The sequence below is a fragment of the Tachypleus tridentatus genome, chromosome 11, assembly GCF_004210375.1.
Source record: "Tachypleus tridentatus isolate NWPU-2018 chromosome 11, ASM421037v1, whole genome shotgun sequence".
Lineage (NCBI taxonomy): Eukaryota > Metazoa > Arthropoda > Merostomata > Xiphosura > Limulidae > Tachypleus > Tachypleus tridentatus.
Window position 1 is genome coordinate 69,164,306 of NC_134835.1, and position 25,621 is coordinate 69,189,926.

At 32.4% G+C, this 25,621-nt stretch overlaps 1 protein-coding gene across 8 annotated transcripts in view; it reads left to right on the forward strand.

The window, feature by feature from the left end:
- The window catches only part of LOC143232395 (transcriptional coactivator YAP1-like), an 81,718-nt gene that overhangs the window by 50,097 nt on the left and 6,000 nt on the right, over window positions 1-25,621 (forward strand). For 3 of the 8 annotated variants that reach the window (XM_076467783.1, XM_076467784.1, XM_076467785.1), the window contains exons 3-8: window positions 771-862; window positions 1,645-1,851; window positions 11,555-11,584; window positions 14,960-15,200; window positions 16,015-16,106; window positions 21,464-21,562. In XM_076467783.1, coding sequence (XP_076323898.1) covers window positions 771-862; window positions 1,645-1,851; window positions 11,555-11,584; window positions 14,960-15,200; window positions 16,015-16,106; window positions 21,464-21,538 — 737 coding nt within the window. In that variant the 3' untranslated portion in view covers window positions 21,539-21,562. Of the gene's footprint in view, window positions 1-770; window positions 863-1,644; window positions 1,852-11,554; window positions 11,585-12,928; window positions 13,137-14,959; window positions 15,201-16,014; window positions 16,107-21,463; window positions 21,563-25,621 lie in introns of those variants that run through there. The other 5 variants (XM_076467782.1, XM_076467787.1, XM_076467789.1 and 2 more) reach the window with 3 other exon arrangements.

A 25,621-nucleotide genomic window follows, 5' to 3' on the forward strand; every position in this document is an offset into this window, starting at 1 on the left:
TGTACCAAGTCTCTTTTGTTATTGTATTTGGTGTGGTATTAAGATGTCCCTGATAGACCAAACACAAATGACTATTGGTGTACATTAAAAGTTTGTTATCATTGTGATGTGAACTGCTTTCTTGTCAGTACAATTTCTCATATCTGTTATGTTGAGTGGCAAATAATATGTAAGTCATACCTTCCTGAAAGCTTGTGAAACAAAGGTGCAATGCTTTTTCACTTTTGACTCTGTTATCATAAGTTGATTTAAACTATGATATCTCAAATTATTTCTGTCATACTAAATTAAAGTATGCTATGATTTAATCATTACTTCAAACCTTAGGTGTTTCAAATTATAAATGTATGTATGGTATCATTGATTTTACTGCAGGAAAAAGGAAAAAATATCAGTAATAATTAGTGCCTGAAAATCTTTTAAACATTTTTAGTCATTATTAACTCTTTAAACCCATAATGTATTTTATGTACTACCAGAATAATTTTCATGGTGTCCTAATAATTATCACCATTTCTTATAAAGTTTATGGTCTATTTATAAACAAGTGGATACTAATGTAGTTTGGATTAATGTCAGCCAAAGAGACATAAATGTTATCAAACTCTGTCACCATCTGATGGGTAAATCAGGATTTTTGGCCAGAGGCTGGCAGTGTCTGCTTGGGTATAAGAAGTTAATACACTTATGTTGCCACATGAACAAATATAACACATTGCTTTAATATAAGTTAGAATTTATTAACGTGTATATTAATTGCTGTTTAACAGCTCTCAGTCTTGGAAGATTACCACTAATGCATCATCCTCATCATGGTCAACAGCCACCATCTATACCTTCTCTGCAACAGCAACAATCACAGGTAGCTAGCTGCTGTAAGAAATAAGGCATGCAGACTTGCTAGTTTGATAGTTTAAGAATGTAATGTTTTATAAAAAGAATTTATTACAAACCAAATATGTGTAGGTGGATAAGCTTTACCATTCTATCTTGAAAGCTCTCTTGAGTATCATGTCATAACAAATACCCATCTAATTTGAATGTTTAACAAAATTTCATTTTGACAACAGAAATGGCTATACCTCTTAATCAGATGTTTTGAATTTTAACTGCTGGTTTAAAAGAATATGATGTGAAAATTGCATACAGTATAAAACAACTTGGTATTAACAGGTTATTTAAAATTTTTTTTTAGTGGATCTATAAATAAATTTTAATTTATGTCGTTTTATGAAGTAGATGACATCTGTGTAATATGCATTTGTATAATGTATGTTTAGATATTGATAGAATGAGAAAAATAAACAAGATTTATTGTTAGTCAAATATTTTTATCTTTATGTCTCTATAGACATTCCTCAGAGTTTGAGTTTTGTTTTGGTAATTAAAAATGAGCATGTTACAAAATAAATAAGTGTACACTTATTTATTGTGTAACACCTCATTGACCAAGATACTTGAGATAGTTTCTATGTCACTTAAAAGTAAAAAATAAGATACAGTTCTGTGTTGTATGTAAACACGAAAGAAAAAAAGGTCAGTAAAACTTTTCCCTTTTGAATATTCTGGTAAATGTAAAAGAGTATAAATGAATAAATTAAATGTGAACATTATAATTTTTGAAAACTTATGTTAAACATGCAGGTGCAAGCCAATACTTTAGGAACCCAATCTCTTGCTCAGAACATTTCAGCAGCTGCTTCTGTATCAGCATCAGTTACCACCATGACAGGAACAGTGAATAACCAATTGAATCTTCAACAGCAGCAACAACAACAAAAACTAAGGCTTCAGAGACTTCAGATGGAGCGAGAACGTCTCAGACTCAGGCAGCAGGAAATACTTAGGCAGGTAAATGTGATGGAAAAATTATTGCAAAAATAATTATGTATACATAGCATCATGGAAAGAAAAGCTTTGTTTAGTTTTATTACTTAGAACATAATCAGCTCTAGTAAAGTTCTTCTTAGTTAATTGTAAAGAGCAATCCTGTAGTTTTGGTTAAAACATTACACTTAGATAGATATGATTTTGTTTTATTTGATCAGGCTATTTGTTTAACAGACTGTTTTGGAACAGAATACCTATTTTTTAAGCTCCTTTTGTGCTATTTGTCAAGATCTTGTTTGTATTTTCATAACTGTGTTTTATACAAAAAATAATTGTTTCACAAAACTATGAACAGTTGAGTAGAAAGGTGCCAAAATTTCAAATATAAAACAGGAAATGTATATTATAAAAGAAACTTATGTCTGTATTGCATGTATAATTATTTGTCTGTGCTTAAAATAGTCCAGATTTGTCACATTAGACCACCAAGAAACTTTTAGAGGTTCTTGGGTATGCCTCAGAGGGTTCTAAATCTTTTACTTTATTCATTTTGTAATTGTTATCAGTTTTACAACTATTTCAGTTTAAGTATCTTGTCATGTACATGAAACTAACAAAATAAATTATGAAGCTGGCATGGGTGCCTTTGATTGTCATATATAATGTTTTCAGGAATAAAATCAAGTAGTTTGTTTTGAAGATTTCCAGTAATGATCAAAGTTTTATATTCTTACTGTTTTGGACAAATATATTAATTAATCATTACTATTTTTTCTATATGCTGTTTTGGGAAGAAAAAAAAATAATTATTAAAATATTGAGTAGTTTTCTCTAAAAATTTATAACTTTTTCATTTTATGAATACTGATTATAAACATCTATAAAAGTAGTAGTTCATTTGACCAGATAACAAATTTTTTAATAATCTCCAGGAAGAAAACTGTAAAAACTAAGTGTTACTATAAACACTATTGGTAGTTTATCTAAGCTTAAGACAATTTTTCAAAATAGCATGATTGGGTAAGAAAATATAAACTGTGATTAGGAGGCACTACTGTCATTCTTAATGCAAGTTAGATAATTGTTCTGTAAATAAACGTACAATATTTTGTTTTTTTAGTGGTTTTTCATTACTAAGTTTTATTGTTTTGACTACTGAACTGAAGTAACTGTGGTGCAATTGTGGAATTATTGTTTGCACATGTTATTTTCTTGAAGTTGTAAAACCTGTTCTTGCTATGTATCTTTAGGTAAATATTGTTAATCTGAATGTTTTGCAATGACATTATTTACCTTTATGTTTTAAAGAAAATTAACTGTGTGAGAACAAAGTAACTGTAGTTCTAAATCTGTTTGTTACATTTGATAATAAATTAGCCAGACAGGTTCTACAATTGAATATAATTGATACTAGTCTTATTATGTTATTCCATTTAAAGAGACTTGAACATTTGTTTTCAAGATGATTCACTCTCTTCTTTGCACACTGTAGCTATTTCTCATGCACCATCCATTAAGATCTTGTACACACTGCTAACCTTGAACTATATCTCATGTAAATCATTTGTTTTGAGGAAAACTATACCAGTAGATTATGTAATCATCATATGGCAACAGTTGTCCACCAATAGGAGGATAGAACATTCTCCAGACACAGTAGGTGCACTAACACTTAAAATTAACTTTTCTTAAACTCAGTGCTGCTTTTGTCTAATTTTGCTCTTGAATATTGATAGATTTTGCATACCTTTGTGACTGATTTGATTTAGTATTCTTTATTATTTATAATGTTTTTGTGACTATTCATTCTTTCAAAGCAAGTCTGTTCTTCATTTTCTGTATTTGTAAGATTTTGATTCCATTTCTCACTTTTGTTTATATTTGAACAATGATGTGGTACAAACTGTGTTTGGGTCATCTTTTCATGTCATTATTCAATTATGTCAAATCACATTTCATGGCTTTGTCATCCTAAAGTTCTAGATTTGTTCATGAAACTGAAATTTTATTTGGAATGAGACTAGTTAAGGTTCTCTACGAGGGTTGTTTCCAGAGCATGAGACACTGTGCAAAATTATGTTTTGAAACTCCCCACAGCTTCTAACTGATGTATGGCTGCTGGAAATTCTTTGTCTGTGGAAGATGTTTATGCATGTATAAAGGGGTTTCATTAAACCCTCTTATTTTTGTGAGGTAAAACAAATTATGCTTATTATTATTATCGTGCAGCTGTTTGTGATATTTAGTGTTTTATATTCAGTCAACATTCTTCTGATGAAGGATTATTTTTTTGGCTTGAAATTGTTGCACACAGTGACTTTTTTGGATGTATTGGAAACCCGAAGCTGTATTGCTACTGTCAGGTTTTGTAGAACAAATGTTTTACAGTAGGTGTATTCTACTTGTTGGTGATAAATGTCAACAGCCACACAATCCACTTATTTTAAAATAATTTACTGAAACAAGTTGAACGTTTATACAAATGCTCATAATACAGTTGGTTACCACAGTTATATCCAGAGCTTTTAAATAGTATATATAATTATTTCTTTTTATTCAGAATATAGTTATATATAGTCTGGTTCAATTACCGTTTTTATTCGTTTATAAGACGATTCGCTTATAAGACGGGTCCCAACTTCACCTGAGAGATTGTCGATATTCTGTTTAGACTCGTTTATAAGACGAAGGAAGGAAAGCAGGTAACGAGAGAAAAGTGAAAAAATGGAAATTAATAGAAACCTAATTTTGGGTTTAGGTAGCACGATATTCGATTTCAGATTAGAAGAAGAAAAATGGAAGAGATAGAAAAGTGAAAATAAATGAATAAATCCAAACTCGGTGTTCAAGCGTTTAATGGAATTTCATCAACTATTTTATTTACTGTATGATAAATGTTCATATTTAAAACACATAACAAAGAACAATCTAATGCACAGAACTTATCACAACATATTTCAGTATCAAAGTAAGTTTATGCTAACTTTTAAACCACATTTCTTCAAAGTATTAAAAGAGTTTATGCAAACTGCACTTTAATAGAACACAGCAAATCAGTATGCAAGTTATGAAATTCAAAAGCCTTCAAATTATTCGTTGTCGCTATCTCCAAACAGTTCATAAAACTGCTCCTCGGACAATCCATCATCGTGAGGTCACATTCCTCCATGTTCTCCTCCTGCTCTCACGTCATCTCTGCCGATAAACTCACTGAAAAGTTCATCATCCTCACTGCCGCCAATGGAATTGAAATTCGCATTTGAGAACGATCTGATAAACTGAGTGAACTAAATTTATTTTCTATGTCTGTAGACCTCGCCTATAAGACGGGCCCCCCAATTTGAGCCCGAAATCTCGAGGAAAAATCCCCGTCTTATAAGCGAGTAAACAGGGTACTTCACATGTGTGAGACTTATTGTGTTTGAAGATGATAAATTTGAAGTGTTAAATGACAATTGGGCTGCTGAAAATAAGAAAACTACTATGGCCTATCTAAAAATATTGGAATACTTTGAATTCATATTTTGTTTAACAACTTTACAACTTTCTTTTGCTATTTAAATGAAGCTTCTGTAGATTTGCAAGGTCCAAGCAAAGGTATTGTTTCTGGTGTTTCTTTAATAGGACAGTATTATAGAAAAACTGATTTCTCTAAGAGTGAACATAGATGATTATTCACAGAATATCTTCAAGTGCTGCAGAAATGCTGCAAACAAATCTAATACTAGTATTAGCATGCCACAAGTTAATCAACAGCAAGTTCAGTGTGCAGATGCAGAATATAGTTCTGTGGATTCCTATTCATGACCACATTATCAATTGATTTGATCCACAATTAAAGTAACAGTTCAGAAACTTGCACTATTAAAACTTGCACAAGAGTTTACTGTCTTTGATATCAGACAGTCTATAGATTTTTACTGAGAAGATTTGCCGAATCCTAATATTTTTGATATCGAACTTTATCAGTGGAAAACAAGATGGCTTTCTACACTTCTTCAAAGTAGTATTCAAATACTGGCTGACTGCTTAAAAGCATGCTTCAGTGTACCAAATAACTTTGTTACTGAAACTCTTTGCCACATTGCCACTAATTTCATGTGAATATTTGATATCTGCTCTCTATTGGTTGAATAATTATCTGAGGTGTACGCAAAACAAATAAAACAAAAATGACTGAATGCTCTATATTTAATACATAATCATTATGACACTGCTGTCAACATTCAAATTGTATGTAGGTTATTTATGAAAAAAGCACACCAGAAGAATAAAGCATACTAACAAGTTATTTTAGTAGTGCATACATGTAAATATCTGATACCCAATTATTGAAGTAGGTAATGTACTATTGTTGTACTCAGTTGTTTAAATTAGTAATATAATTTAACAATTAATAACTACTTTGCATTTATATAATACAGGATTATAATAAAACATACATATATTAATGCTAATTTAAGTCTAGTTCCCCATGCAGTGTTGCAAGAGAATGATATGTTGACTTTTCTTTGGATTGTTATGGATCTTATGTGAACAGCCATGCAATAGTTTAAACTATACTTCATTTAAAATTGCTTCCATATTTAATTTCATAGCATTTATTCTTCACAAATCTTTTGAGGGGAGGGCATTCTCCCAGATGCCTATAACATTAGCATGTTTTACAAAGTATGTGTTGGGTTTTGATTTCACAAATCAGAACCCCCTTTCAAATATTCTACATGTGGGCCTGTTGTTACTGCCAATTTCACCATTAACAGATATCACCTTTCTTTCCATCTTGGTTTGTCTTTCTCCTGTGCATTATTCTTTTCTGACCCTCACCACAAAGTCTAGCTCATTCCATTGCTGTTTTTGCTCTGATATTTTTTTATTATTATGATTTTGTTTTGTTTTGCCATTGAGAAACTTGTCACTTCTCTTTCTCTCTTTGTTGATTGTTTTGTGTTTTACCATGCTTTCCCTTTCACCTATGTCCTGTGTTTTTTCATTATTTTTCTTCCATGTTTTCATGCTATAGTTGCATTTATTCCCCATTCACCTGACTTTAGGATTCCATAAGAATTCTTTGTTTTGGTATCATTTCCATTCCTTGTTTCCATGATTCCTTTACTATGACTTATGGTTGTTTCCCTTCAGCTCTCTTGGATCTTTAATCCCTTGAATCCCTGCTTAGGATTGACTCTCTGTTTTTTGTTTCCTTTACTAGAGCTCAGTTCCCTTGTATTTGCCTTTTTCTAGCTCTATCCCTTTGCTGTCTGTTTTCTTTTTATCTCTTATTTGAATTCAAATGAGATTCAGATAGGTTATTTTGGGTATGTCCAGTAAGTCCTTTTTACTACTAAGATCATCATTGGCTTTTGCTTTCCTCACAGATTTTCTGTGTAATTGAGTTCTATTCAAATGGAAAACTTTCTTTTCTGTCATTCACTTTCCTCAATCCTTTCTACATGGCTTGTATTTAGCTCCACTTATTTGCCACAAAGTCACTAATGTGTTCCTCTCACCTTAGTTTCAGACCAAAGTTGCTTGCTGTTAATTTTTCTCACATTTTTACTCTCCTATCTTGCCTCTTCCCATACATCTAATCATGTTTTTTGGTTTGTGTACCCTTATCCTCTGTCTCTTACATTTCCTCTTCCTACCCTTCTATTTCCTTTTGCAGTTCCTCTTCTTGGAGGGTTAACTTTTGTCTATCTCACCAGTGACTATCTTTCTGTGTAGTCGGGTCAGATCCTATAGGGGCACTTCTTTTCTTAAGCAACCTATGGACTTACTGCATAGCTGACCACTGGGTCACTTAGGATCTTATCTAGTGTGTCTTTCTCTCATTATTCATCTTCCTTTAACATGAGGACACAATATCAGAGCTCTTGTTTCTGAATGCCTTAGGAAGAACATAAACGTGCTCTTCTCTGAGTTAATTTTACCCTCTCTTCATTCCCCCATGAATGCTGGAGACTAACAACCTTTCATTTTGCTTCTTCTTTGAACCCTTTCTGATGATTCCCCCATTTTAAATGAAGGATTTCTTTCTCCTAGTAGGTTATTTTCCCAACATTTGGAGGAAGACGGTTCATATCTCAGGCATCTTTCTTCATATTTTAATAGCCCTGTCTTAAGGACATTTCCTTTAGTTTTTCATCATGATATGGTATACCAGTATCATCTTTGGTGTGACATTTATTCCGTATATCTTCAGCCAAGTCATTAGGATTTTTGCTTGTTACATTCACTGTCTTTGTTTCCATACATGTTTGGATGATTGAGTACTTTTGGCTTCTATGTAGTAAGCCTCTTCTGTAGCCACATCCCTTTTCCTCCAACAGGTTGTTCATCTGGGATGATTGTTTTTGATTCTAACTCTATATTTGAATAATCTCAGTCCTTCTGGTGTTGGTGAGTCATGGAGTGTTTGGTCACCTCAGGTCTTTTGGCTCCTGATCCCATATCTGGCTACTTAGGCTGTGGATATCTTTTCTGTTTACCTTCACTCATGTTTTAACAATGCTTTGTGACACTCTTTGTCATGTCTTGTTGGTAGCATCTTACTGGTCAACTCTGTCTTGTTTTCCTCTTCTTTACTGACTGACATCTCAGACATCTTCTTCCATTGTTATGATTCCTCTTGCACCAGCCTTGTACATTAATCTCTTATCCAGGAGTGTCATTTTTTCTTCCTTGAAAGTTGGATTGTCTATTCCTTACTCAATGGACAATTTCTCGTATTGTGCTGCCCTTCTTTCACATTTTTTATTCCTCAATTCAAGTAACATTGTTGGTCTACGCCATAGCAGACTATCATGCAGCCTCGTCATCCATCTTTCACTTTTTCTTTATGATTATTTCTTCCTTCCTCTGTCCTCCTACCATCTTCTGCTTTTTCCCTCCTCTTCTGTCTTATTTGCCTTACAGCAGATAGCCTGATGTGGCTTTGCTATAAGAAACATATGCACATGCTCTTGCTTTCTCCTTCACACTCTATATCCAGACCCCTTTTGAATCCTTGGTCACTTGTTTTTTCATTCGTTTCTCCCTGAAGGCTTTTTTCTTTATCCTTTTGACTTAGAAAAAAAAAGTAAAATTCTTGTTAGTTTTTGGATTTTGAAAGGAAAGAAACATTCCTCAACTGGGTTGTTTAGGTATATTAATAACTTGTTTTGCCCTTCTCATAGAGATTATGTTTAATTAAAGTGGGTTTTTAATAACTGTACTAGGATACAAGTCTAGATTTAGATTTTCCACTGGGAGTTAGTGGTGGAAGATGTGATAAAGTAAAGGGTAAAGGCTGACATACTGATTTTGCCCATAGTCAGTGTTGCAGGTTGGTGAGAATCTATCAGTCCATTGCCTTGGCTGGAATAAATAAATGCAATGCATAATGCCATGGAATTTTTTTTGTTGGAAAAAGAGGACTCTCCTGAAAACAACAACAACACTTTTACAGGACTTAAACAAAGCTAATGGTGTGTGCATATTCTATGTTCTGGCTTAAGGCCATTGCTGTCTGATGTTTATGCCTTATATCCTCTCATATTCTGTTCCACAAGTTTTTCTCCCTTTTGTTTTTTGACTACTTTTTCCTTTGCAAGAAGACATTTCATTTCTCTTCTATTGTTTTCTCCCCACAATTATAGTTGTGACTTTAGTAATTTCAAGTGCCACAAGCAGAAAATAGGGTGTTGCTTAGAATACACAATTTCTTCTCAGGATGTCTACAATCCTTAAATTTTGCCATGACCCTGTGCCTGTATGTATGATGATAAATTGTACAACAGAATACCTACCAAACTGTTTGTTCTAATTATTGCAGCAACCACACTTCACTTCAAATCCTTCTAACCTGTTGTGTTGAAAAGCTTAGTTAGCTGTGTATTTTTTCTGCTAAACCCTGCAATGCATTGATTCATTTCTGTCTTCATCTTATTATGCTTCTATCCAGGTAAAGAGTATACTCTACCCTTCTAAGGTGTTGCCCCTTTAGTAACTCCTCACTGTTGGGTGTCACACTCCATGAGCTTTCCTCTTCTAAAGTTATCTCAGAAGAGAGCTCATCTGGGTTTTCTTATTTGCACCAGCTGCTCCGTCACATCAATGTAGGATTCTAGCTATTGTGTACAGAGAGGTAAGTGGATTTTTTTGGAAGTTAACACTTTCATTACCTGAAAATGTATTTCTGATAGATGCATACCTCTCTGCACACCTTCCCACAACCACTGCTTATTATTTTTGACTCATCTAAGAATGAAGTTAATTTTGAATGCAAGTGCTAATGGAGATTTACTGCACATGGAGGACACATTTTCATCAAAATGTGATTTAAGTGGAAAATAAATCAAGTTAAGTTTTTAGTTTCCTCAACCAACTAACTCTCAAGCAAATAAAACATTATTTCATTTTCATAAAAGCTTTTAAGAGTCTTTTAATTTAATAAAATATTAGATGCTTAAAAATTACAGCAAGTTTTTTTCTGTTGCTTACCTTACACACTTGGAGATTGTTAAGGTTATGATAACATTCAGTTTTAAAACTAACTTAATTTTTCCCTTTATACAAGACAATTCATTTAAATTTTTCTTGACTTCAAAAATTTTATAATAAAACAATTTTATTGAAAATTCATATATTTAAGTGCAATTAATGAGCAAACGTGGGTATAAATGTTGCATTTTAGACAGTGGATCTTATGATTGTTTAGTCATTAAGATGCATGCTTCTCCAAATATGTGTGTGTGTGTGTTCATATGCATGCACACATACTTGAGCCTCAAATAAGTTTGTCATCTCTTATGTGTATTGAAGTCATGATGCATGTAAGTTAATAATCATTTTAAAACTTGCTTGGATGGTCTTCCACATGTTATTTTCAGAAATTTTCAAATCATTGAGTTTTAGTGTTTTTATAAAAGAAGTACTGGATATGGAAATATACTGATGTATGGCTATGTATAATAATCACGAAAGAAGTTGCAGGCTAATGATGATGCAAATCTGGTACATTACAACAAATTGACATTTAGTTTTTTTGTTTTTTAGTTAATTCTCAAGCAAGTTAAAACAGAAATAGCCACAAATTTAGTATTTAATTAAACTTATGTAGTTCTAAAACAATGATGTAAATAATGTCAACAGTTGGCATATAATCATTTAATGACGACAACAGAATTGATGAGCAGTGTGTCTCTAGTTATGTAATGACATTGTGTGACTTGTTTTTAAGTCAAAGAAATTGTTTTTTTGCCTGTGCCTCTACATTGTTTACTTGCAATAATTATGATGTTTTTATGTATGCTATAGTAGAATTTGGATGGGAGAACCTTTTGTAAGGTTTTAATATCTTGTTACCTTACAAGATTAATTTATTTTCTTTCCATTCTGATAAGATGGAAGATATGTCATGTTTCGAAGCAACTTGCTGTTCCATCAGTTTAAAAATTCATATATAAAAAAATATTAGATTATATTCATTCTTACAAATCAATGTACTTTCTGCACACTTTTATTGTTAGTAAGTTTATCAACATCTTCAACATGAATTTACATCTAAATATTTAACAAATAATGATTGCACTCTCCAAAAGCCATTATCAGAGAGAGAGAACTTTTTGCTGTGTTTGCTTTTATTCTTTTATAATTTTCAGAATAAATTCTATCAACAATATTATCTCAAGAGTATTGATTTATATTCACCTGACTAAATATGATCTCTTGTGCTTTACAGCCGGCCTCCCTCGGAAATTCCATGCTTAATGTGAGTTTAAGGATTTTATGCTATAGGTTTAAACTAATATATAAATAAGAAGGTTCACTGTATTTTAAATTTTCCACTAACATGATTTTTTCTCTCTCTCTCTCTTGGCTTTAAAGCATTCTCTGTGAGTAAGATAGCAGTAAATGCTAACATTATGATAAATTGAGTTATAAAGAGAACATAGATGGAACAGCAAGATTCATGGACTTAAATATATATATTTATATTCATTGAATATAAATGAATTCAATGAATATAAATATATATTTATTGGTGTGCATATAAGTGAGGCAACTGCTCAACTTCCAAGGGTCCCAGTAGCATGCCTGACTCAATTCAGTCCAAGCTCATAAAAGATCAACATTTTTTATATGTATGTAAGATTAGTACTTTTTGTGCTCAGGGACCTATCTGATGATACACAGTTCCTATTTGTAAGGATCTACATAAAGTTAACACATTTGAGACTCACTTATAACAAATTCAGACCATTTGGTTTGAACTGAATTTGTCTTTTGTTGCATAAGCAGTTTATCTAAAAACTCTGGTTTGAGAAAAGCAGTAATTTTTTTTCCTTGTGAGTTATCATGGTTAATTTATGTTAGAAAAACATCACTGAAAATAAACCTAATTCACCCATAATTTCAAAATATAAGTTATGAAGTAACACATTCTAGTATAATTTAATTCCTTTTGATTTTGTACATCTTACAACAACAGGAAAATTGATTATGTATTTCTGTAGAACTTGAAATATTATAATTTTACTAATATGTGTAATGTAACCTCTTTTGTTAACAACTTATTGGTTAATACATGTGTCTTTAACTATATCTGCACTTGGTCCCTGAGTTTTGACTTGTGGATAATGCCCTAGCAGGCATATTTCACTCTATACCTTTTCCTAATAAATAATTTTTGTACATACTCTAAAATGTAACAGAAATTGGTGAAACATTGTATATTCTTAAGCCATGTATGTTGTTGTTGGTCAAAACTGATGATTTGTTTGGAATTTTATAATTCAGTAGCTAATCTTGATACAATTTTAAGATTTATGAGTAATTCTCATTTCTTATTTGTTTTAAAGATACTATTTTAAATTGTTTAGTTTTTGAAGTTTAAAGTAGTTGTATTTTAGTTATTATGTACAAGTGAATCACTTTTCTTCTATGTTTAACTCAATCTACTTTTATACCTTTACGTGACCCATTGTATTTTATTTCATTGATAAAATGAACAGTTTTTGAGAAATGCAGTAGAAAAGTTAAACTGGAACTGTGAAGTACTTATGAAAACAAGTTGTTGTAACTGTATTGATTGTATTTCACATTATCTTTGTAGGTTAAGTTTTGTTGTGGTTTTTCCATTGACTGTATACTTGAACACCTTGCTGAACTCTGCCCAACTGTATCTGCTACTAGAAGGATCACTCAGTTTCTGAGTTTTTATTTCTTGACTACTTGTAATCAACCACAGATTAGTGTTTCTTCTCAACGAGCAGTTGACAAACACTTGGCACATGGGCATGTTGCCAAAACCTTGTTATCATGTAAGAATCAGGATAACTGACAGATGTAGGGGAGTAGATTTGTGAAATGATAAGTTTAGTCTTGGTATAAGTGACAACTTTACAAAATAAAAACAGAACAGGACTCCAAAATGTAGAAAGTAGAATTTTATACAGTATTGTAGGACTAGAATGTTATGAGCACATAAATAGAGAAGTTTCAGAAATGATAAATACGTAGACATAAAAAAAAAAAAAATTAGACAGGGTTATAATTGATTTGATGAAAGGAAAGTTGAGGCAGACTTACAGATACGATAGAAATTAAAGTAAATTACAATCAATACAGTATATAAAGTTGTAGGAAGTCTCAACTGAAAATATTTTTCATCATATATTAACTTAAACTTTCTAAGTCAATTATGAAATGAAAAATACTATTTGTTTTGGAATGGAAGATATAATTTTGTTAAAATTTGAATAATGTCAAAATAAAGTGACAGGATCTCTATTTTGTTTGATGTGTATGATAGAAAAGAAATATTATTGCATCAATATTCCTTAGTTGTATAACAAGTAACTGCACTTTTAATGGAAGATAACTTTTAGTTAAACCAGCTTATTAATTAAACACATTATAGACATACTTCAGGTAAGCTATCAGTCATTTGGAAGATATTTGTGTCATATTTTTGATATTAAAATGTGTTTTACAAAAGACATGTCTCATTAGCACACTAAAGAAAACCAGTACTTAAAACGTCCTGTTTGATAAAACACTTTTGATTACAAGAGTTTCCCAGAAATGAGCTGTTATGGCATTATAACTTGAATTTTTCTAAAATATTGGTAAACTGTGTGTTTCCCCCTATTATGGTTAGATAGTATTATATAGTTTAGTCTACTCATGGTATTATTATCCAGTGTTATGGATAAGTAGTATTGTATAGTTCAGTAAGTATGATAAGCTGGTGTGTATGCTATCTTAATAGATGGTGTGTTTATGCATGTATATATATGTATGTGTGTGTGTGTGTGTGTGTGTGTGTGTTTGTCTGTATATACCGATATTTACACCAGTTATTGTTTTAGAACTTGGTGTTTTTAGCATATTGTTCAACTGTATGTTTTCACTTATTATGGTTAGGTAGTATTATAGTTTAGTGTAGTTATAATATTACAATCCATAATTACTGGTACATTGTTTGATGGTATAAAGAATAAAGACCAATGATGGTATTTTAGTACATTTTTAAATGCATGTTTCCATCTGTTATTGTTAGATAATATTATAGTTTAGTGTAGTTGTGGTAGATTAATCCAGTATTACTGGCATATTGTCAAATAGTATTGTGTATAATGTAGTTATGGAAGTACAGTCTAGCGCTGGTGACATATTGTCAGATGATGTTGTATAGATCAAGTATAATACTATCACCTGGTGTTTGTAGCATTGAGGTAGTATAGCTGATATCATTATGATATTGTACCTCTGTGCTTCTTGGGTATTTTTAGATGGCACAGGCAGTATAACCAAATTGTGTCCAGATTCATAATGGTGTTCCTGACATGATGTCTGATACTGTGGTAATGTTTCTGACACAAGTGGAAATTTTTTACATCAGATCCTCAAATACAGTACAGTTTGCTGAAATCTTTCATTATTACACTAATGATGACTAAAAAAATTTATATACAACATTAAAATACCCTATTTCAGTGTAGCATTTTCTAAATTTAATACAGTGCTTAGTAACACATATATATAGATATATATATATTTTTTTACATACAGTTCTCAACTACTAGTGATTTTACACACAATAACCACTAAGTAGAATTAACTTTCTGTTTATGATCCATAGGAAATAATGCTAAGAAGGAATTTAGTTGAAGAAAATCCCATGATTCCAAAATCTCCAACTATAACCACGATGGATGTGACTCCTATTTGCACAACAGGTCTAGATCCTCTCCTGGGGAACTCCAACCAACATGCTCGACAAGGAAGTGAGGACAGTGGACTTGGTCTTGGTACCAGCTATAGTGTACCTCACACTCCTGAGAATTTTCTTGGAAGTTTAGAAGATACAATGGATGGTGGAGGTAGTAGTTTGGTTGTTTTAACATTTTATGTATAATATCTGTATTGAGTTTCATTGCTCATTTAAATAATTTTAAAAAATTCTTCAGAATTTTATTGTATTGCCTTTTATGGATATAACTTAAATATGTATATTTAAAAAAAAGTTCTCAAAGTTGTAAGGGTTTTACTTTATTAGTAAAAGTTAAAGCAGTAAAGCTTCTTCACCCTAAGGATGTTTAATCTAAAAACGTTTAGACTCATGAATTAAAGCAAATATTTACTTTACTTCAAAGTTTGATCATACGAACAGAAAGCCATATTTCACTTCTAAAGCAATAAGACATGTAGTTGTTCAAAAAGACATCAATTTTGTAGAGAGTTTTAACAATGCCTCACGTTGCATTGAATTAGTGAATTAGACATATGTTTCTACTTCCTGCTGAAACAGAAAGGGAGGGTAGTGTTTTTCCAGCAACTTTTGCACTTTGGAGTCTTAGTTGGATTATTGTGAGTTTGAGGCTGGCCCTCATCATGCTGTTGTGTCCTTGAGCAAGACACTTTACTCTAATTATAAGAACTTATCAAATTGTATGGTAGGTACCAGCTATTAACTAGGGAATTAATTTGTAGTAGACTGACATCCTATTCAGGAGAAATGGGTTGCAACTTTAACCTGTTTGTGCCACTTTAAATCAAGTTCAAAAGCACAAGACTTATGTGCCTTGCAAATGCATGTTAGATTTTTTTTAACTTTAATGAAAATACAGTTAAATAAAATATAAACTTCTTTAAAATATTTGTTGAAGGAATTAAAACTGTCTTCTCAAAACATAGGAAGTGATATCAGTATAGAAGGACTCCAGAGTACCAGTCTGAACCTGGGCAATGAAAACATGGATTCTGATGATTTAGTACCCAGTATACAGGTGAATTCGGTTATATAACTTTTAATTTATCATTTACTGTTATGTGATAACTAGTGTGTTGTTTATTTCATAAATGATTAACAGCTGGCTGTCCAAGTATCTCTGTTGGTTTAATATTTATATTTGAAAAACATTTCGTTGTTAAAGGATACGAACAATTCAGTCAAGTCTATTTAGATTCTGTTCTCACAACTCAAATACAAGTTACATATCTGTTTACATAACAGAATAGAGAAATCAGTGTGTATCCTAGTTTTGTTGTAATTTTAAAATGATGACAGAACACATATTACATTATTGAATTAAACATTTCTAACGTTTGTGGATTTGATACAAAAAAATCACATTAATTCAATTTTATATAAACTGGGAAATTGATTAGAATAGTACAGGTTTTCTTCCACCAACTAATGTTAAAAATGTAGTTTAGCAGTTTATTTCTTTTTGTTTTGGACATATTAATTCCTAAGCTCACAAAAGGCTCTTTTGTAAGGATGTCCTACCCATATACAAATCCTTCCCACTTGCTTTCCATAATCCATATAGTGTACAAGAACAGTGGTTTCAATCATCCATTTCCATAGATTAATTTCACAGGCAATGCATCTAGTTACTTGACTGATATATCTTCCTGTTTGATTTTCCAGCTGTTAATATTAAGCAGGGGTTGAATAATAGGTGTGACTGATAGCTTTATTTTGATTAACATAACCTGTCAGCCTCATTTTCAGAAGAAAGTTCTTGATTTTGTTGTATTGTGTTACCTGGGGCACATTGGTGGCTTTCTCCAATGACCAAGATTCTCACCTTTTACAAGGTGCTGCTTATTGTTTAATATATCTGGGATATAACTTGTTACATATCTCTTTCTGGATAGTTCTAGTGCCCTGGGATGATCTATATTTTATTGTTTTCCAATGTCATTACATGTTGGAAATTCTCAACTTTCAGATCTTTATGATCTAAGTGTGTGAATATTTTATGTAAAAAAGATCTGTTACATACCCTTCTTAAAAATTATCAGTTTTTGATGATAACATATTAACTATGAAATGTGAAACAACATCAAAATTTCACTGCAAATTTATATCAACTTTGGATTTTATGTAGTTACTGATTTGTATATTCAAAATATTTCTAGTTTAACATTCGCAACCTTCTATAGTCTGATTACTGAAGTTTTAGGTTGTTAATAGAATATAATGTGTGTGTGTGTGTGTGTGTGCATGTATAGATTAGTGATTGATTTATATATCCAAGCACTCTTATATGCTAAGTAAATTATCAATCTGAAATAGTTTTGTGACCTGAGAAAACTGTTTGGGTATGAGAGGTCTTTATTTTGAAAATAGTTGTACAGAAAACTGATAATCAGTCAAGCACATGCTATTGTAGTAAGCAATATCACGTAACTTAGATTCTGTATACCAAGAGTGGTAACTGATGCTTCTGTATGATTAATATTATATTTCAATATAATATATAATTGAAACATACTTGATGTAGGAATTTTCAAAAACATATCAAACATTCCCCTAAAAAAAAAAAAGTAATTAGCAAATTTGTAATTCAATTTTTTTGTGATAAAAATAAAAAGGTTTTTAACAGTTGAAGGAGATATAACATTACTTTAAATGTCTGATTATTACAGTAGGTTTCACTGCAACTATGTGCTATAATTTAGTACAGGTAAAGCACAATATCTGTATCAAAAGGTGTTAGCTCAACAAGACATCCAGCTATGTTATAAATATCAACAGTTAATTTGAACTTTTGTTTAATTTTATGAAAACTTTTCTTGAAGATATAAATCATCTTGTATGTATTGCAAACCATGATGTTTGTCATAGAGTTAATTTGTCTTGTTTATGATGGCCATTTTCTGGTGTTTCAAGAGCTGTGCATGCAAACAGTCACTTTTGAAATGACAGGAGAACAGGCATATATAATATTGATATCAAATTTTATTTTGTAAGTAGAACATTCTATACTGAACTGTTAGGAATTTGTCAGGAAACTTAGTTTTTAAGAAGTATATATTAAAGTAAGTATATGGGTGTGTTGGGCTAAGGCTTCTTTGATAGTAAGTGTCCCTGACTTGTTGATGATAAATTTAAAAATATAAATAAGCAGTATGAGACACACTTGTTTTCATAAAAAATATTGGAGTAAGCTAAACCTATGACAAAAATATACTTGCACTATGGAGATCATTGTTGTCATCTTAAACACTATATAGTTCTCTTTTCTTGTCAAAAGTCCACTAAGGCTTTTCAATTGCTTCAGAATTCAGTCGACAAGCCAAACTAATTTTCTCCATTGTCTCCATTTTGTCACTGTCCACTCAAGCTTGTTCAGTTATTTTAAAACATCCTTTGATGAAATAACTTATTTTTATTATCTTTTATGAAACTGCTCATCTAAATCTAACATCCCAATTGTTAGGCCTTTCACTTCAATGACAACTAACTTTGCATTTAACTTTTCTTTTACCAAAATTGTCCTTCCCATCTCTTTAATCTTTTCTTTCTTTCTTTCTTTTTATTGTCTGCTTGCCACTTTTTATAGATTTATCACTTAATCTTTCTAGATATCTATATTCTCAACATCAATAGATTACATGTGACATTTGGTAACCTCAACATCAATGAATTATAACTACAATGTACAATTCCTACTTAATTGTGTAACCAAACTTATCATAACTATTACCTTTAAAATAATTGCTTTTAACTCTCTTGTTAGGAAAGAAACTAAAAAATTATGAAATATTCACTCACAAAATAAATATATTAGTAAATACCTACACTAAATAGTTTTCTATATCTGACATAATCCCCTTTTCAATACAAATATTTACAATATTTTTTCACTATTTATATAGGTTTTTCTAGGTTACATACTGAGTTTTCTCATATAGTCTGAACCAACATTTACAGTTCCTTTGTTTGTCTCTCCTTGTGTAGGATCTCCAGTAGGGCTTCTCCTTGACAGGATCCCTTGTCTTTCTCTTATCTTGTTTTGCCTGGGATCTGTCTTTCCTGATCTATCTCTATACTGACTCTGTAGATTTTGTTGTTCCACCTTCTTACCAGTCAGTTATGCACTTATGTTTCTGTATGTCTTGTCTTCACTCAGTGCCCTTAGGCATAGTAGGTTCTTACTTTCTGTAACAAAATCAGTCTTCAGATTCTGCTTCTATGACAGTTACACCTGCCATGTCAATCTATACCTCAGTTGCTGCTTCTATTATATTTTCTTCCTTCTTATAGTACCTCTTCAACAGATTGGTATGATATACCTTGGTTGTTCTAACAAGGAAAATCCAAGTTTATTAATCTGTGGAAGAACACTTAATGGTTGTGACCATGTATCCATTTCTGGCTTTGGGTGAATCTTTCATATCTCTCCAGAAAAGCATGTGTGTCAACTTTTTGTTCATTAGATTTGAGCAATTTGGGTTGGTTGGCCCTGACTTTGTTGTCATTCTTAGGTTCTTCTTCCTTTAGTTGGATGAGCTTTGCAATTTCAGTATGTATTGTTATTCACTCTATTTTTAGTCTCTCTTTCTCAGTTTGTGATCTTATTGTCTCTGTTTCTACTTTTATTCTTTCAGCTGAACAACTGCAAAATATTCACTCAGAATATATTAATTAATAATACTTATGCTGAACATTACTTTATATATTTTATAATTCAAAATGTGATGCAAGTTAAAGAATAAAAATGGGCATTTACCATATATCATTGTTAAGTGGCTCTTAACATGACTGAAATACCCATCAATTACTTCTTTACAGTGGGTAGTATAAGTAGCTTGGAACTTTGGCTCTGAATAAAACCAAGAGTGCAACCAGTTAACCTTTTTAAAGTCCATGGAATAATTTAAAATGATAGATTAACCTAAACTTTTCCTGTCACTGGGAACAGATACTTTTCCTTGTGCACTATAAATAACAGAAATAAACATGTTCAAAAGATGAATGAGGAAGAAATGATTTTTTTACATTTCACAATTAGCAACTGTCTGATACATGCTTATGGCTGAACATTTACAAATTGTTTTCTGTTTAAGCATTAAAGTCACTCTACACCTGAGTTTGCTTGTATTTTTCTTTTTTCCTTTTGTTGTTTTAATATTAGTTTGTCGGCATGAAATGTGTACAAGTATTCTGTCATAAAGATAATAAGAATTTTAGCTTTGGACTGCATAGCAGTACCTTCAAAGAAAATGGAGAAACACTTCATTAGTTTAAAAAAATTACCAAAATATAAAAACTTGGAAAATGGATTCTAGTTGAAAATTGGAAGAAACTTGATAAAAACAGGTTATCAAATTTCTGTTGAAAGTATAGACTTTTATGAAGGTAATTAGAAAATTAGTAAGACATTTTTAGCAAAAACTAAGTAAATTAATGAACTGCTTTGACCATCTTTTTCAAACTTCTAAACATACATATGTATACTGTGTAGTTTAAAATTTATGTTCATTAATTCATAATTACTTTTTTATAAGAGATTTCATACTTACAGTTATCATGTATTAGTTTACTTTTAGCATACATACGTATTGTGTAAGATACCATTGACAGTACCAGTATTAATCTTTGTAGTTAGCTAAACTTAGCATGTTTGATAATTATTAAAAATTCCCCCAAGGGGGCTCCTGACACCACGAAATACTTAAATTTAGTGTTTACCCTGTATCACTAATTTAGACAGCTGAGTATGGCCTGGTGGTTTAGGCTACTTTACATGCAACTTGCAAGTCACAGGTTCAAACCCTGTCACAAAAGATACTCATCTTTTCAGCCATTGGGTGTTATACTATGTTTGTCAATTCCACTTATCGATAGTGAAAGAGTAAACCATGAGTTGGTCGTGGGTGGTGTTGACAAGCTGTATTCTTCCTCATTTATTATTTCTAAGTTAGGGAGGTTTTGTGGAGAAAGCCCACAGATAGCTTTGTGCAAAAAATTTGACAAATAAACACTTAAGTAGTTTTATCTAAAATTATTTTCACATAACAAGAATACATTATTTTCTTTCAATTAGTTATTTAGCTCTTTATGTAATGGGAATACCCGTAATTAGATTACAGTAATTTATATATTCCCTGCTTAAAGATGTTTTATAAATTAAAAAATAAAACAAAAATGCACAAAGAACTTCAAAAAATAGTTCTGCAAGACATGAAATTTATAAATACTGGTTTTTTTACTGTAACACACTAGCAAGCTGTTATAAATTTTATGTATTTTCTTACCAAATGTTGTGCACATGTACATGCATATGGCAAATAACTAGGGTACACACTGAATTTATACCTAAGTGATATTTAACTTCTTATGCCACAGTGTACAGTGTACACTCTAGATACTGATGATGCCAGCTCCATACTGACCAGACAGAACTCCATTTTATTGGAGTGACCAGATGGACCCTCAGCCAAACAGGTTGGTTTATAAAAACTTGAAACTATGTGAAAGAAATTGTGGTTCATGATAGGCAAATATTTACTCAGTATATTAGATTAAAAAAAAGTTAATGATTCATTAAATGGTAATATTGTACTAATAGTATTATTTGTGCATAACCAGATTTGTAAAGCATATAAGTGTCTTGATCATTACTTTCTGTGCATTTTTAGAAGTTATATAGCGAAGTAGTTACTTTTGTGTTCCTTGATAACTGATATGCTACGTTTTATTTAAATATTCATGTGCAGTATATATTATTGTGACTTGAAAACTAGAATTTGTTTATCTAACGGTTGTTGTAATTATGTTATGCAGCATTGTAATCTCGAAAGCACATCATCCTAGTGGTTCCACATATTTATGGTTAGCACAAGAATCAAATTGATTGACATACGAGTCATTTTTGATAATAATGACACCCCATTCTGTACAGGTAAAGATCAAGCCAAGGTCTTCATTTGCAGATACACTAACTAATGTAGCATTCAATATAAAATCAAGGTACAGCTGTCCTTATTTGAGCTGCAACTACATACAAATGTGGAAGTTATTTTTATCTTGGATGATATAAACAGAGTTAAAAATACATCTAAAGATGAAGCTCTAGCTGCACAGTGTCAGTTTCTATCTCTTTAAGAAACTTTCAGAAGCCAACCTGTTGATATTAATGTCAGAGTATCAAGGTAACTAAGCAACAGATAACATCCTTGAAATATGGCATTGCCTTTATCAAATTCTTTCATTCATAAAGGATTATTCATTTTAAAGCCCATTAAATTATTACCTTACCCCTTGGTGAGGATTCCTGTATGTGGTGAGGGGACCTCCCAGAGAAGATTCTGTTTTTTCCATTTACCTCCTCTGGGATCCGAACACTCACTCACGTATTTGCCATGTTTGGCAACATGTGAAGGAGAGGAGATAATCCTGGTTGTTGAGAGGCCCTCTTCCCCCTTCCCCTATATGATCAGTTGGCTAGCCCTTTTAAGCTATGGTCAACTGACTATTAGTGTTAGGTGTTCTCGACAGGTGTTCTGGACATTCTGTCTGAAGTTGGTGTTAGAGTAAAGTGCTCGCAAAACCGTGGCATTGCTGCAGTATCCTTGTTTGGCATTGTAGTGTGTCCATTCATAGGATTCCATGGTGGGGTGGGGTCAGTAGACACTGAATATTTTTTCTTTCCTCATGGATCTCTCAAATCCAAATAAAAAATAGTAACAAAATAACAGATAATAAGTAAATAAATACATCTTGAAGATTCTGAACTGCATTTTCTGATACTGTATTCTTTGTCAGACAAACCATTAGGGCAATTGTCTCCCTTTTTGATTCAAAAGGGATTAGAGAGGTGTTCTGGCTCTCCTAGGTCAGTCAAGAAACTATGTTCTGGAGATGTCTTGGTGGATACATCTACACCAAAATAAAGTGAACTCCTCTTGAATTCAAAAGTCATTGGAACATATCCATTGAAGTTACTCATTTTGTTGCTTTGAATTCCTCATGAGTTATTATTGAGAGGGTTTGAAGAACATCCCCCAGTTCAGAAATACTCACTGGTTTCTCCATCCAAGGAGTTTCTGCAGTGAGGAGCATCTCCATTCATAAGTACAGAATTATGCTGCCTACCAATGTTCTAATTTTGATGTGTACATCACCTCATCATCCATTATTACCAACCTTTTCATACGTTTTTAGTGTCGGGGGTTCGGTCACTTAAAGGCATCATGTTATGGGTCTTGGCATGTACTTGTTGCATGGCAAAGATCATGTTGCCTACAAGTGAAAAGTGAACTCTCACCCTTCCTACTTTTGTTTTTGTCCTCGGTGGGTGGAGGAAAAAGAGGTACAGCATTTGAAAATGATTAACAACATATTTTCTACCAAGACTTAGAAGTTATTGTCTTTAACTTTATCTTGGACATATGCTACTGCACTATGTTCTACTGCTACAGTGGGAGTGTAAATAGATACACGTTTTCATGTCTCCAGAAGAGTTGTTCTCAGACCATGCGAAGAGCCTTTTGCCCTTTGTGGATAAGAGAGTTGACAAGTCAACATTTACTGCTCTCTCTGTTCTCATCATTCTTTCCAGTGACTGCCTGGGTCCAGTTACTTCAACCCTAACTTCTAGGGTCTGCTTGGGCCCACCTTCTTTGGCCCCAAGTTGTAGAATGATTATTCATTCATGCTTTCAATCATTGGAATTTAAATCTCCTGAGAGAGACCTGCCCACTCAACTCAGGAAGTGCATAGACCTCTTTTTAACAAAGAAAATTAATGTTGTTGTAAACTGAAGAGTTCTTGACCCAGTTCTCCTCCATCTAAATAAAAATGGCCACTTTGATACAGTGGAATTGTTAAAGTTTCCATTGTATTCTGAATGACATTTAAGGCTTTGATTGATTGCTGTTACCTTGTGTGTCCTTCCTTATAGGAAGCATTTCTGAAACTTGCCAGTACAATCACCTTTTTGCAGCTTTCATTATATCAAAATAACAAGATGAGTGATGGACAAGTGCATGGAGGGGTGGCACTGCTATTCAACCAGTACATGCCCATCCTGTCTTTGCCACTTGCCTACACCCTTAGAGACTGTTGTCATCTGCATTTCCTTGGGTCATACCATCAATGTGTGTTCTCTCTACCTGCCTTATGATTAATCAGACCTTGATGCTTTCGTTGAACAGTTGCCATCTCTGTTTTTAATCCTGAAAGACTTTAGTGGACCCAATCTCCTCTGGGGTGGTGCTAATGTTAATGGGAGGGGTTGTTTCGTAGAATGCATGTTCTCAAATCGCAACTTTTCTCTCTTCAGTACTGGTTCTTGTACATATTTTCATGCCACCTAGTCAGTCTTTTATTGTCAATGATCTCTCTATCAGCTCCCCTTCACTTTTCTTGCAAGGTGGGCAGAGACCCATGGGGTAGTGATAATTTTTTTATAGTTTTGAGGGAAATTGGCAGTGGTTGATGTTATCTGATCTGCATGATTGGTGTAAGTTGGACCAAGCCAACTGGTCTTCTTTCACCACTCTTTGTCTGCCATCTAGAGACAACTGCATGGTAGCAGTGATTGACTATTGTTCAGGCAGCTGCTCAATCTATTTTAAAGATTTTAACATGTTTTCTGTGTAATCACTTAGCATTAGTTCTTATCCTGTTTCTTCAATATTCTGAAACAACTAGCACATTTATATTTATATTTTGTTTCTATCTGAATTTTCTGGATACCTGGCCATGTTGGTATCTGTAGAAATGAGCTTGCTGACACTGCAGCTAAGTCTATCTTTTCTGGTGCCATCATGGCCATACCTATCAGATGTATGGATTACATTTCTGTATTGAAAGCTTGGCTTTGTGTCAGTTGGCAGTTGACATAGAGTGAACAATATCATAACATGCTTCTCCAATTTTCTATTCTTTGGTCAACTTGTTTCTGTAAGGATAAGAAGGAGGAAGTTATCCTTACTAAGCTACACATTGATCAGTTTTTAACTCATTGGTTTCTTTTGTCTAGAATTTATCTACTAATGTATGGCTTTTGTGACACTCAAGTCACAACAGCCCACATTTTACTGTTGTGCCATGTTTACAACCATGAGCAATGGCACCATTTTTGCTATTTCTTTCCTATTGGTTTACCCATGACATTGGACAGTATCATTGGTTATGGTGACATTGTCCAGCATCCTTGTGTTTATAACTTTTTGTGCACTATTGGCCTCTTTAATTCTGTTTAGATCTCTTTTTTCTGAATTTTGGATTCTGTTTTCTTTTAATGTGATTAATTTTTTTTACATTTTATAATACTCTTCCTTTTACCTTTTGCACCAGTTGTTTGGCACAGATAGCCTGGATGGTTTGTGCCAATAAACAAAAAGCAACAAACAATCATTACCTTAAAAAGCATCATTGACAGAGAAGGCTGAAGCTCGTGTGTTGAATTTCACACAGTTTATTGAGGGCTGACTATTTGTGCTAGCTGTCCCTAATTTTGAAGTAATAGACTACAGGAATGCAGATAGTTAAAACATT